Below are 14,711 nucleotides of genomic sequence, written 5' to 3'. Positions count from 1 at the left end.
ATTTAATTTGAGAAATGAAATTTCAGGTAAAATTTTTCATTTTTTTTAACTTAAAATATGAGAGAACAAAAAATAAAAAATAGTTACTAAACATGTTTTCACGTTAAAACGTTAAAGTTAGTTGTTATTGAACCTAGTTTATTTTTCTTTATTGCAAAAAGGAAACTAGAAATAAAAAACGAAAATGAAAAATAAAAATATAAGAAACATAAACATTACCAAACGGTTTAAAAAAAAACCCGATAGAAGGAATAGATTTACAATTTAACATCAAAATTTGCATTTCAAGGGATCTCTAACCTCCCATTGGCATATTGTTCATAGTGATCTTCATTCCTCATCAACACTGAGAGGATTGAATCATGATCATCTCCCACAATCTCATCATATTGTTCCCACCATCTCATGAAACTACTCTGCGGCAAGAAAATTTCTGAAGATACAGCACTGTTTTTCATCATTCTCACCACATAATCCTCAAAATCTTTAAGCTTTCCCATTGCTTCTTCTTCCTCTTCTGCACTACAATCCACCATCTTCACCACTTGGCACGCCAGGATAGCCTCTTCCACATTAGCCCAAAAGCATGAATCTACAGTAAGGATCGAAGAAACCGATTCCTTCTGCCCTGTGCTCGGATCAGAACTCGATTCTTCGAACCACTCTTCCAACTTCTCGTAGTGCTTTGGCCTATGCGATTTGTAGTCGCGCAAGCCCTTTCTGTAGTGTTCGGCAATGTCGAGCGGTTCGACCATTCGTCGATAATTCGTCCCTCCGAACATCCACCGTATGTTGAATGGCGCCCCTTCCCTCTGCGGCCTCCGCTCCGCCTCCTCCACCATCTTCTCCCAGTAAACTCGTAGCTTTTTCTTGAACTCAGCTACACGAATGTCAGGTGGATGCCTTTGATTCTTGTAGCTATCATAGTAACCAATATCATCAGACTGGCACTTCTTCTTGTACCATTCAAGCTTTGCCATATTTATCTTTACCATATTCAAAGCCTCAGATGGATCAGAAGTTTTTGTTTCAAGTATCGTATCGTTCTCGCGCTCTATCATTTTCTTGACGAGTTTATTCACATCTACGTTCTGTTGCTGCTGTGCCTACAATGACGAATTTCAAATACACACTAATCTTAAATTAGGAAGTAAATTACATTACAGGAATTCGAACAGAACTTCCTTCTATACTCAAAAACTTAAATGGATGCACTACGACAAATTTAATCATTCGTTTAACAATCAAAAGCAGTTAAAGTCGAAAAATACATACTTGGATTTGAACAACTCCAATAGCTTCAAGTTGTGCTACGAAGCTTCCTCTCAATGACTCTGTATTTTCTGTGATCAACATTGACATAGCCTTGAGATTTGCCTGGTTTATCAAATGATCAACTGTTTCCTTATAATCAAACAACAGAGAGTGAGAGTTAGAAGTAACGTTAGGAACTGCGGTCGCCTCCAACAGTTTCGATACCGTCGCCGGGTCGCCGGAGCAAGCGCAGCCATCGGATTCGGAACAGAACAAGAAAGTACCAAAGGGATAGTAAGCTGTGTGATTGAGGAACATTCTAGGGAGAGGGTCATGGTTGGAGACAACGTGAAGGAAGCAAGAGGACCATGTGGAGAACTGTGAAATGGCGCTTTGAAGGGCCTCGTCGCCTAACAGAGGAGACCCAAAAGTAATACAGAGAGGGCGTTTGGCCTTGGTGAGATCTAGGAAGTCAAGGAGAAATAAAGTGAAGAGAGAAGCAACTGATCCTCCCAAAGCATCTCCTGTGATTATCAATTGGGTTTTTGGATTGGATTTCAGCCTCACAATCTGAACCAGACATAATCATTGTCTTAATAAATGACTCAACTCCAACTTAATCACAAATGCTAAATTAGTTTAAAATCTCAAGAAAAGAACAGGAAAAAAAAAGTTCAGAGCTGTATTAGTTTTCATCCTAAACTTTCAAGTTCAAACTCTAGATTTAGACAAGTGTGATAAAATCATTGCCTCATAAATGCCTAAACCCATCCACGAAAATTCTTGAACTTAATCAAAAATGTTAAATTAGTTACAGATCTTAAACAAAGAAAAAGGAAAAAAGAAATAAATACAAACTTTTACCACTAAATTTGATAGGATGTATTAGTTTTTATCCTAAACTTTTAAGTTCGTTGAATGAAACTATAGACTTAAATCAATGCTGCAGATTTTACGTTCGGTTTAATTTCCACTACATTGTTTTTAGAAGAAAAATTCACTACATTCAACTCATTAATTTTAGGATAAAACTTAGCACTTATCGGTAAGTGGATATCTATCATTAAAAATTTGACAATTAAGATAGACGAACGCATTAAGAAAAAGAGAAAAATAAAATAAAATAAATAATTTAAGGGTGATAAGTAGAAAGATACCGCAAAATTAAGTATGGTCAATACACAAAATCAACCATCGGAGAAAACTCTCAAAACTCACGAATTTTATTTTTTAAAAATAAAAAATAAAAAAATCTAGCATAAGCGTTGTATTTTTTTTTTTTAAAGTCTCGTGAATTTTATGCTAAGCCTATATTTTTTCCATTCATTAAATGCACATGAATATAATTATTTTTTTAATTATTGTTTAAATAAAAGTCAATCAAATGGTAAAATTGCATCACTTAAATTAATTACAACAGTAAATGAAAGCCAAGGTAATTTAATGAAACTAAATATTTAAAAACTAAAGTAAACTCATCAATATGGTTTCAGAACAAAATCTTCTATCCATGATCCATCAATGATTTTGTTTTGCCCAAAACTAAAAAAGAAAGCTCAAAAGAAGAGTACCTCTTGCTCATACACATCATAGAAATCCCAAAAGAGCTCAAGAGCAGCTCCATTAATGGCGAAATCCGAGCATTGTTTGGAGCAAAGAAACTCAAACGCAGGAAACACATCCTTGAAATCCGAAAACGAAACCAGATCTCCTCCTCTTTCTCCTTCCAGAGGATTCTCCCTGCAATTCGGCGCAGTAACAAACGCGATGATCTCACAGTTCGACCGCTCGTTGTAGCGTCCGAAAAATGCCGAAAATCTAGATCCATTTGCACTAATTTTACTCCGCTGCTTCGTAATCGCCCTCCATGAATGCTCCAGCAAATCCGAGGTCGCGATGAAACTCGCCAGTTCCAATCCGCTGCTGAATCTGCCATCGGAAGAATCAGGATCGGTCAAATTTCAGATTGAGGATTCAGATTCAGAAATCAGAAGAGAAGAACTATTTGTTTACCGGAGAGAGTTTTCGTCGTCCATTGCCTGAGAAATCGGCTCCGGTCGGCGATGGAGAAGCGTCAACGAGCAGAAATTGGAAAGAATCTGTGGTCTTCTCTGATTCGTTAGCCCTCTACGAATCGAATTTGTGCGAAGAAATTTCAGAACCGAGTTCCGATTGGCCCACCTGAGGTGAAGACCCACTACTTTTTTCTGGTTGCATTTTTAAATTAGAGGCCCTTCCGCACTATAACGAAAATATTTAGTAAAATAAGTAAAATAGCAACTAAATAAAGCATTTTTTTTAAAAAAAAAATGGAGGTCCAATTTTAAAATTGCAATTTTATCCTGCAATATATCGATATACATCTGTAAAATATGTGCAATATAATATATGTCTATGATATACCACTAATATAATAATGATATACAATCGATTTACTTCTGATATAACTATGATATTTACTGAACTTCTAATATGACTTACCACTGATATACGTATGATAACTATTGATTTACCATTTTGATACAACATTTATATATCTGTGATATATACTCGATATGTCTCTAATTACCATTGATTTTCAAATGATGTACCAATGATATAACTTCTTATATATGATTAAATGATTTACCACTGATATAACACTGATATATATTTGATATATACTTAATATGCTTCTAATTTACCATTGATATACCTCCTGATATAACAGTGATATCTACTAATATAATTATGATACTTGTGTATCAATATAATATACTATTATATTCGATATTTTTATCATGTGAAAATAATGGTGCAAAAAAAATTTAAAATATAAACTTATTGTATAAAAGGTTTATGTGGAACATGCACGTCTAAGAAAAACAAGTTAGAAATCTGATATATTTTATAAATTTAAATAGTTGGTATCCTTTATATTTAGTATCCAATTAATATTAATATAGAATAAATAGTCGTGATATAGTAATCAACATTATTGATAATATTAGTATATCAATCAACAAATTACAATGGTAAACTATAATTTAAACAGCTGTTATACCACTAAAAATTAAACATTTGAAATACCTTATATTTAGTATATTAATTGCAAATATATTTAGTATATAATAAATTTGAGGTACATTATTTATTTATTTATATATATATATATATATATATATATTTTAGAGCTATATACATTTGAAGAACAAAGTCTTTAGATAATCTAATAAAGGGGTGTTTGTTAGTGCACTTATAATAATCATTACAATTCAGGTTTGCAACCTTTCTTTATTTATTTAATTTAAATCTCAAATAATTGGATATATCATGGTCACCCAATTATTTTAATTAGGTTCACTGTCAAGATGATCTTGACTTAGCGGTAATTGATACGTGTCTGTTATAATCAAGAGGTTATGAGTTCAAAACTTCTCTCTCCCTCCCTCCCTCATTTGTTGTACATAGTCATTGGAATCTAGACTTAAATAAGTGTTACAATTTTTACCTTTCTTCGAATTTTTACTACTTCATCTATTACAAGTTCTACCTTTCTTCCAATTTTTAATACTTCATCCACTAATTTTAACCCAGTTCACTGATTTCTATTTTCATTAATATTAATCATAACCAAAGTTTTAAATGTCAATGTCGATAGAAATATCGAAATCTCAATTTCATAGAAATGTTGATGGATATTTATGAAAAATTATAAAAATAAGAAACTCAAACAAATATTTAAATTAACAAATAATTATTTCACAATTTCTAAATAAGTTTAAATTGATTAATATTAATATTATGTCTATATTTTTTTTAAGAAAAATATTATGTCTATATTTTTTTTAAGAAAAATATTATGTCTATATGAGTGAAATTTTGTTGATATTTTTCACATTTTATCGATTTTTTGTAATATTATGGAAATGTCGATTTACTTTTCATATCGATGTCTTACCTATGAATTTATGGACATTGTTTTTACTGAAAATGTTCGACAAAGAACAATAAATCTCCAAGAACACTTGGGGAGTAATCTTACAAAAATGAGTTAGCACTCGCCTGAATTAGCACAGGATCAAAGATAATTCAAGTATTTTTCAAATCACAGAGTTCGCGTACCTTTTACTTTTAACTTAAGGGTATTTTATAATATCAAGTGATAACCTTTAGTGTAAAGAATTTGAATTTATGGTTTCCTATGGATTCCAGTCAAATTGTATGCGTTAATGGAGGAAGGTAGTTGAACAGTTAATTATCCAAACGTGATAGTCAAGTTCGGATCCCATATAGCTAAGTTCGGTATTTCGTGGCTTGGTCATCCCAAACTAGTTGTCTGGCTTTCGCCTCGCGAGGTGCATACACGTAGCCTTCAGTCAAACTGCTGATGATATGTTCCTAAGGTAATTTTTTACTTTTATCAGACATATTGATGGACATGTCAATATTTTGACAGATATTTAATACCATGCATCTAACTAGTTTGATACTTGTCGCATCATTCTTCGTTTTTGCACACTGTTATTTAGAAAACAAAAATGTTGACTCTTTTTTTTTTTAAAGAAACGGTAAAGAAGTGGCTCACGTCAATATTCCTACAAACTATATATATATATATATATATATATATATATATATATATATATTGGATCGGTATGACAACCCTAGAGAAGGATGAATAGGGTTTAATGAAACTTTATAAAGTTTTTAACACGGTAGGCCCAATTTAAACAACCATCTAAATTTTTTACAAATAAATAATTTTAACACAAAATTAATCAATAAATTATAAATAACATTTCAACCACCCAAATTAATTTCAATGTAAATATTGCACATAAAACATGAATAACAAATTGTAGCAATTAAATTCAAGTCATTTATGATAATAAAAATTAATTGCAAAATTAAATAGGAGAGGGTTAGAAAAATGACACCGAAAGTTTATAGTTTTTTGGCAACACCAGCCTACTCCACTTTACAAGCTCCTCTTGGGTGTTCAATTGAAGAACTCGACTCTTTCCATGGCTTAGAGTCCAATCGGTACGATATTCTTTTTTCGAGAGCAAGAACAAACCTAATTCTTTCCGCGATTCAAGATCAAACAATTACAAACGCTCTTTTTTGGGCTCAAGAGCAACCCTTATAAAGAATTGAAAATTTGAACACAATCTTATAAACTCTTTCAAATAGTGGATATACAAAATTTCGCTCACAAATTTGTAAGAAAAGTTTTTACAAATAAAAAAATAAAACCTCTGAAATGGCTAAGAGAAAATAAAATTACAAGCTCAAGGATCTCTCAAAATGAAGAGTGTGTTTGGTTGCTAATCAGAAAACATAAATTTGAAACAAGGGATTCAATGAAAACCCGAGTTGTGTTATTTGTTTTTAGTGTTTTCAGATATGTGTTTGGTAGCAGATTTGGTAATTGAATCTCAATTTAAAAAATTATTCAATGTGTATTTCGTAATATATTTGTAAACTGGGATTAGTTACAAACTAAATATTTAATTTAATCCAAACTTATATTAATTAATTTTTTAACATTTTTTTAATCAATTTTGTATAATTATTATTTTACAATGTTATATAATTTAGAATACATTATATTTTACCTGTTTTAATTTTAACAAACATAAAATGAGTTTATAATATGAAGTAATATATTTATCAAAGTTTTATCGTTTTTGATGTAATTCTGCATCTTAAAAATTTCAAATTATGAATCTAGAAACACTAAAAACGTTAAGAAGTCATTTTCAGAATTTCCTGCCAAAAATACTGACAAACGTGTATTTCCTGAATCCATTTGATTCAGTGAATCTGAAAACAAAAAATAGAATACGAGTTTTTAACCAAATAAACCATAAATCTCTCATAGGAATTGAAACATAAATTGAAGCTTTAGAGGGATGGCTTACGGAGGAATTGGAGAGAAGATTGGGGATAAAGTTTGAAGAATTGATTGTAAATTTGAGATAAAAAAAATGTTTAAATAGGGGTTTTTGAGTTAAATAGTCATTTTTCCAAGGCAATATTGTTTTTTACCCACTTTTTGAAAATATATGTTTTCTAATCGTTTGCTGATGTCAGCAATATTGCCAAATGACCATCCATGCCCTTCCTTTCCATCTTTTTAGATTTTTTTCCCTCCCATACTGTCTCTACCTGTCTATTTTTAACTTTTCCCTCCCATCGTGTCTTTCTGCCCAAAATCTCCGTTTTAATCATCTTTTGCGAAAACCCAATCCCATCCACACTTAGTCGTGCCTGAAATTCGATACTTCTCATACCTCTCTGTTTACGATTAGATACGGGTTAGATATCTTGCTTCGGTTTCATCTGTCGTTCTTTGTTCGTTATATTGGATTTCATTATCTGTTGTCATCTGTTCATTATATGTGGTTGCTAAAGCAGGTTTGAATTCGTAACATAGCAGGTGCACAAGCAAGAAGAAGAGAAGTTGAGCAAGATCGAGATAATGGGAGCTCGAGATCGAGAAAAATTGCGATGGCAAGCGAGGGAGGGGCAAATGCACGCGGAAGTAAGGTACTAGTTCGTCCAAGAAGTTACCTGACACAATCGTTGTAGCATAGCTTTGATGTGACTTAGGTCGGATTTCATGGTCGGGATGTCTTCAACGTGTACGTTCATTTCCCTAACGTCCGATGCTAAACGTTCCAACATTGATTCAATATTCCCAAATCTATCGTTATATCCATGAGTGTCATCCCACCATTCAGTATCAACATCACGTGACGACATTTGAGGTGCTCGACTCGTGGTTCGTCGGGAACTATTGCGAATGGAAACAGTCGGATGTTGACCGGCTGCACGCTGGCCTAGTTCTGAAAGGGGTTCTGTACATGTCACGTCGACCGATTCAATGTCCACTACTGTGGTCGAGGTCAGTTCCACCGTGTGCGAATCGAGCATATTGTCGACTGGGGGATACTCTCCACCTCCAACATTCCTTGTGGTGGGTGAAGATGCATGTACATGTTCGGTGTCCGAAGTAGAACCTCTAACAGTTGTTATGTCCACAACATCTCTTCCTTCCAACAGAGACATCCGGTAAGCCCTCTCCAGTTCCGTCTCCATCAATGGATAAGAGATGTTTAGCTACACATAGATTGCAAGTGTGGATGTCAAAATCAATTCAATCAAGTTCTATAGCAATAAATATGTTATACATTAGGTGTATATGAGACTTAATTTAACTTTCCTTACCTCAACGGCATTCAGCACCTCGTCACCTAATCCTCTCGTACCACCAACTCTATTGTAAGAATATCCAAGTATCCGGAGAACGATTGTATCACTCAACTGCATAACACCAGGACTAATCAGAGATGGGATGACCTCATATATCCACATCTAACACACAATATGATACCACAGTTCAATTGCACTCATGTAGACGTTATAACAAACTAATAGACGATAGTGTGGTAGTAGTACAAACGTATTTATTACTTGGAATGCAAAAGGAAATTCGAGTAGGTTGTACTTCACTTGGTATTTCTTGTTCCCCCTAACATTCTTCTTGTACAAGTCAACTTTACCATTCATCGCACGCTTAAGTCCGTCTCGTGTCCTACTCCAAACATCGGAAGCCTAATCCATATGGTTGAAGTAGTCCAAGTCCTCAACTTTGTTGTACAACTAGATGTCAACTTTCGTCTTGCCCTTGTTCTTCCCCATCATTACAAGCTTAGTGTACAACATTAATGTTAACCTCACACCATCCTCATCGTCCTTAAAGACAATCTACTCGTAAACCACTGCAAATGTTTTCAGTGTGATGGAGATTTCATCATTGAAGTACTTCCTCTGCAGCCTATTCTTTTGAATCTTCTTCTACGTGACCTACCGAACATTCGCCACAAGCCCCTGATAAGTAGGAATTGGTCCCGTGAGAACGTCAACATATTACCAGTAATGTTGAAAGTCATGTTATCTTCACTATTGTCGACCACCTCCCTTAGCAAGAAGTTATGAACTATACCACTACAGAACATCATATCTAGGTCAACGAAACGATCAAAGATTGTTCTTCTGCAAAACATATCAAGCTGTGCTTCTGTGAGCTTATTCTTGATCAACTTGTTCACATTGCTCAAGTGAGATAAGCTGGTAGCTTGAGCAGGAAAATGGTCATGCTCACTTATCCTCATCTCATGACCCATTATAAACCTGCAAAAAATTCAAAAAAACACAAACGAAGCAGTTTAATAGAACTTAGCAAGATACAGTTATAACCCATTGAGATATATCTTGTTCTCGATTTCTCTCACTCTCGATATGTCTCGCCCCCATTTCTCTCTCCTTCCAGAATTCTCTCGCTCTCAATTTTCATCGCTCTTGATTTCTCTCGCTTTCTATATGTGTCGATACAGTTATAACCCACCGAAATACGTCTCGCTCTCGATTTCTCTCGCTCTCGATATGTCTCGCTCCCATTTCTCTCGCCTTCGATTTCTCTCATTCCAGAATTTTCTCCCTCTCGATTTTCATCGCTCTCGATTTCTCTCGCTTTCTATATGTGTCGATACAGTTATAACCCACTGAGATATGTCTCGCTCTAGATATGTCTCGCTTCACATTTCTCTCGCCCTCGATCTATCTTCTTCCAGATTTCTCTCGCTCTCGATTTTCATCACTCTCGATTTCTCTCGCTCTCTATATGTGTCGATACAGTTATAACCTACTAAGATATGTCTTGCTCTCGATATGTCTCATTCCCCATTTCTCTCGCCCTCGATCTATCTCCTTCCACATTTCTCTCGCTCTCGATTTCCATCCCTCTCGATTTCTCTCCTTCGCCATTTTTGTCGTCCTCTCACTCTAGATTTCTCTCGCTCTTGATTTCTCTCGTTATGGATATCTTTCACTCCCTATTTCTCTCATTCCCTATATCTCTTGCTCTCGTTGTTTCTCCATCTATGAATTAATGCATCACTCTGGTGTAGATCATGCAATGGACAGACATCAATTTCTTTCTTCAAGTTGCATGGTACAGATCCATTAACAAAAAAAAAAAAATTGCGCCGTAATGGCGTTTCCGAAAGTCCTTGATATCTATAAATCAATTTGGACTAGACAATGGAAAAACATCAATTTCGTGCGCAGAAAAGTGTAATAATGGGAATGACCTTGAAATGAACTCTGATTGAATTGAAAACAGTGGTTGACATTCACTAACCCGAAACAAATCGAGGAAAATGGCCTCCAATCGAACAACCCGCTGTACTGAGTCTTGCGAAACGGAAATGGAACTCGTTCACTGAGAATAAACGTCCGAAAACTCTACCCAATTTTGGGTAAAATTGATGTTGTACACTGAAGACGGACGAGAAGAATTGAAGTTCCATGATTGTGAGCAATGAGAGAATATGGAAAGATGGAAAAGAAGGAGGGAAGTTTGAAATTTAGAGAATTTAATCTATTCGTATTACCCAAGGAAGGAAGGGCATGGACGGTTATTTGGCAATATTCCTGACATCAACAAACGATTAGAAAACATAAATTTTGAAAAAAGTGAGTAAAAAATAATAATGCCTTGAAAAAAGGGCTGGAGGAAGAAAAAGTTTGAAATCAAAATTTAATTTGGACCGAAATAGATGAATGGTTGAGATTAATTGAAAATTTTAATGATAATTATAATAAAATATAACTCTCTACACCAACGCTAACTTCAGTTTTTTTTTAAATAGTCATGTCATAGCATTAAAGAGATTTCACTTTTCTTTTTCTTTTTATTATTATTTTATTTTTTCTAAGTTACCTCTATAACCTTTTTTTAAGTTACATCTATAACCTTTTTTTTATATTTTTTTCCCTCTTTATTTTAATTCTTTTCCTTTTCTATAGTTTCTTTTCTTTCTTTTCTTTTCATTTCTTTTTTTGTCAATAAACTTTTTACCCCATGATAGTATTTAATTAATCCACAGTGGCCACGTCATCCACCACATTTTTTAATTCTTTTCCTCGTAATTTCTTTGTTTGAGTTCCAATTTAAGTAATTCAAAAATGTTGGAATCGTTATATTGAACTCTATGCTGTAGACACATCAAACTACTAAAATTGTCAATAAATAAAATTAGATTTGTTATCATCAAAACATTAATTAATTAATTAATTAATTATAATTAATTAATCTGAGATTAAGGACAAAAAAAGCAAAATATATATATATATAGATACCCTTTATTTTAAAATATTGCTATCTTTATTTAAATTTCAATATTATTCTTTCATAAACATCTTAAAAAGTATCCTTTCAAAAACATGCATTGATATTTTGAATGGGAAGTTAACATAGCAAAATCTAAAACTTAACAAGTGATATCAGAGTCATAGTCTAAACTAACTGTGTCAGTGAATCCTCGAGTGCTGAACATAGAAGTGGTGAGTCTTAGAAGATCTAGTTATGGTGTAATTCGTGGGTGTGTTCTATTAGTCACGGCAGCCCTGGATAAGAGCAAAACTCTCGTTCATGTTCGAGAGTAGACGAATGAGTAACTACTCGAGGGGAGGCTTGATGGTACTTTGCTCGAGGGAATGATTGTTGGATTTCTAAGGTGAATGCAAACAAAGTCTCACATTGGCTAGGAAAGAGCATGATCTATGGAATATATTTATTGGAAGCTTGCTACGAACAATTAGTTAGTACTACAACAAATTTTACCTTTACATATTGTTTGTTTTTTTGGAAATGTAAATGTCTGACATCTTTAGATGGTTGCGATTTCAGATGGACGAATTTTAAATGTTTGGTATCTTTGATAATCACGTTTGTTTCGTATAAAAATTTATAAAGGTATTCAGGAATATTTAGATAGCTACGTTTGTTTGCAAGATTTATTATTTGTAATGTTTTAAGTTTATGTAACGTTCTAAAAATGTCTTTACGGTTATTCATATAATTTATACATTAATTTATTATAATTTACATTTATATAATAGATTTATTTTTATTAATTTAACATTTTATTTTTTATAATAATTATTTATATATTAATCTTTATATTTTTTTTAGAAAAATTATTTCATATTAATATGAGATTTTTATTTTTAAAAAAATAATCTTTAATCTTTTTTAAACAGGTAACTATATAATTGGTGTTATCTTTGGTGTTATCTTGAGTGAAATTTATTCATCATATTGTCAAATTATTTTTTTAAGAGAAAAATATCAAATGTACGTTCGTCATTATAAAAATGTTGCTTTAAAATTATATATTTATGATAATAAATAATAATAATAATAATTTCTTCGAAATATTAAAAATAAATAAAGATATTGTATATCTTATCTTATTTCTATTTTATATTAAATGTAATATATAAATATAATTAATTGTCATAAAGTTGTTGTCAATTTAGTACATTAATTTATTTAAATTAAAAAATTAAAAATAAAATAAAGCAATTTATGAGAATAAATATATGAAAAGAGAATGAATGAAAAAATATAAAACGGTAATGCCCACAACATGAGAATCTTGAAAACCATATTTCAAAATGGCATCTAACGTATGGGCATCCTAGGATACCAACATCTTGACATGTTCGAGTATCTTACATTTTTGCAAAACAAACCTGAGAATCAAGATACCGGTTTAGTGGGCATCATGGATTCTCAGGAAGGAAACAACCACTTAACGACAATAAAAAAAACTCACATGTAGAATAACGACAGACCCACAATTAATCATGTTAAAGGTTAACTTTATTGTAGTGCTAGTCAATTATGCTCTAAGTAAACTTCAATTAATTGTTATGTCATTTCAGATTCTGTCACATCAACTTTTAGTAAAAAATATAAACAAATGTTTGTTCAAAGAGCTTGTTTTAGGAGTATAATAAAATGTCAAAAAGTAGTATTAAAACTTTTGAAACATTATAGATATTTTTAAAACAGATGGCAAATTTCAAGATTTTTTATTTTTATTTTTTGGTAACTTATCCTTAATATTTTCTTATTTAGATTGAACATATTTTATCATTGCACTTTAAAATCGATATTGTTTTGAGAAGATATTTATTTATTTTAAAAATCAAAGGACTAAGGCATTTAATTTTAAAATATCATTTTCGGCAATTGGTTCAGCTTATAATTATTAGAGCATTCGCATAATTATATAAAGTAATATAGTCTCGAAGAATTTACCTGAATAGCATAAAATAAAATGTGTATTTTTAGCATCAAATTGAACATAACTCAGTGGTAATTATCTCTATGATTGTGAGTTTGATCCTCCATCCCCACATGTTGTACTAAAAAAAAGTGTATTTTTAGCAAATGTTTGAAGTTTTAAAAAATATCAAAATCACTAACCTTAACCTAATTCAACTGATTAAAGCACCAATTTTTGACCAAAAATTTATGAATTCGAATTATAGAGTCCAAAATAGATAAAAATAAAAGTATAGAGACCTAAACAGAATTTAAATCAAGAAGGTCTCATAACCCATGGCTAAATGTGTTGATAGTTATGTTACACAACAAGTTTTTTTTTTTTTTTTTTTTTTTTTTTTTTTTTTTTTTTACATCAACCCATAGACTTAGAAGAAAAAAGAAAGTTGTCACAAGCCCTTAAAAACAAGAAAAAAACATTTCACCTAAGAAAATTATTAACATCGTATTGGAAGATTTAATAAAATAATAGGAACCCACTTGAAACTTTTGAAATCAAAAGGATTAAAATGGTAATTATTTTTTTTTATTAAGGTTGGATTATAAGTTCGGTCCTTAAATTTTCAAAATTGTATAGGTTAAAGTCTCTACACGTTGAAAAGTTTCTTATGGACTACTCAAGCTTCAAAATTGTGTCTACCTAACCTTGTATTTTAAAAAGATTCTAATAAGTCTTTTGTAATTTTAATTTTGTGTCTCATAAGTATCTTAATCAACCTTAATTTAGGTAACGATGTCTATATTACTTACGGGTTATATGGTAAATTGATTTCAAGTAGGTCCAGATATTTGGTAGCATAAACATTATACTCACAAAGTTAACTTAGAGATTTATTATATACAAAATTAAAAGTTCCGAAGTTATTAAAAAAAAGTTAAAATACATGAATTAGATAGACACAACTTTAAAGTTTGACGTATTATAAACTTTTCAAATACATGAATTCAATAGACACAACTGACATATTTTAGAAACTCTTTGAAGTATATGGACTTAATAGACACGAGTTGAAAATTCAAATGCGAACTTATAATTTAGTATTTTATGTAAAAAAAATTTCTGTTTAAACTATAAAATGTGCTTCGAATGGTTTGTGCATGTTTTCAATTTGGTACCTATAGTGTAAAAGTTTCAATTTGATCCCTGTAATTTGAACTTAATTTCAATTTGGTCCTTAATAATTTTAAAAGTTTCAATTTTATCTTTATAATTTAATTAAACTTCACACGTCATTCATATAAATTATCTTTTATCCACCTCAAAAGTCCA

At 31.8% G+C, this 14,711-nt stretch overlaps 1 protein-coding gene across 1 annotated transcript; it reads right to left on the bottom strand.

The window, feature by feature from the left end:
• Positions 1–226: 226 nt before the first annotated feature.
• SAG101 (senescence-associated gene 101) lies at positions 227–3,512 on the bottom strand. The gene is made up of 4 exons (XM_022294379.2): positions 3,268–3,512; positions 2,826–3,183; positions 1,276–1,824; positions 227–1,106 (listed from the first exon to the last, which is right to left on the bottom strand). The coding sequence occupies exons 1-4, from the start codon at positions 3,288–3,290 to the stop codon at positions 285–287; spliced, it is 1,752 nt and encodes a 583-aa protein (XP_022150071.1). The 5' UTR covers positions 3,291–3,512; the 3' UTR covers positions 227–284.
• Positions 3,513–14,711: the final 11,199 nt, after the last annotated feature.

This window comes from Momordica charantia, assembly GCF_013281855.1.
Source record: "Momordica charantia cultivar OHB3-1 chromosome 8 unlocalized genomic scaffold, Mcharantia_2.0 BLBB01000008.1, whole genome shotgun sequence".
Taxonomy (NCBI): domain Eukaryota; kingdom Viridiplantae; phylum Streptophyta; class Magnoliopsida; order Cucurbitales; family Cucurbitaceae; genus Momordica; species Momordica charantia.
Note: the sequence above shows the minus strand (reverse complement) of the source record. Positions and strands in the feature narration are given on the sequence as shown.

Coding starts and splice junctions, on each gene's coding strand:
- SAG101 (XM_022294379.2), bottom strand. CDS start 3,290: ATGGACGACGAAAACTCTCTCCG. Junction 1,825..2,825: donor ATGATGTGTATGAGCAAGAG/GTACTCTTCTTT, acceptor TGTCTGGTTCAG/ATTGTGAGGCTGAAATCCAA. Junction 1,107..1,275: donor TTGGAGTTGTTCAAATCCAA/GTATGTATTTTT, acceptor TCGTCATTGTAG/GCACAGCAGCAACAGAACGT.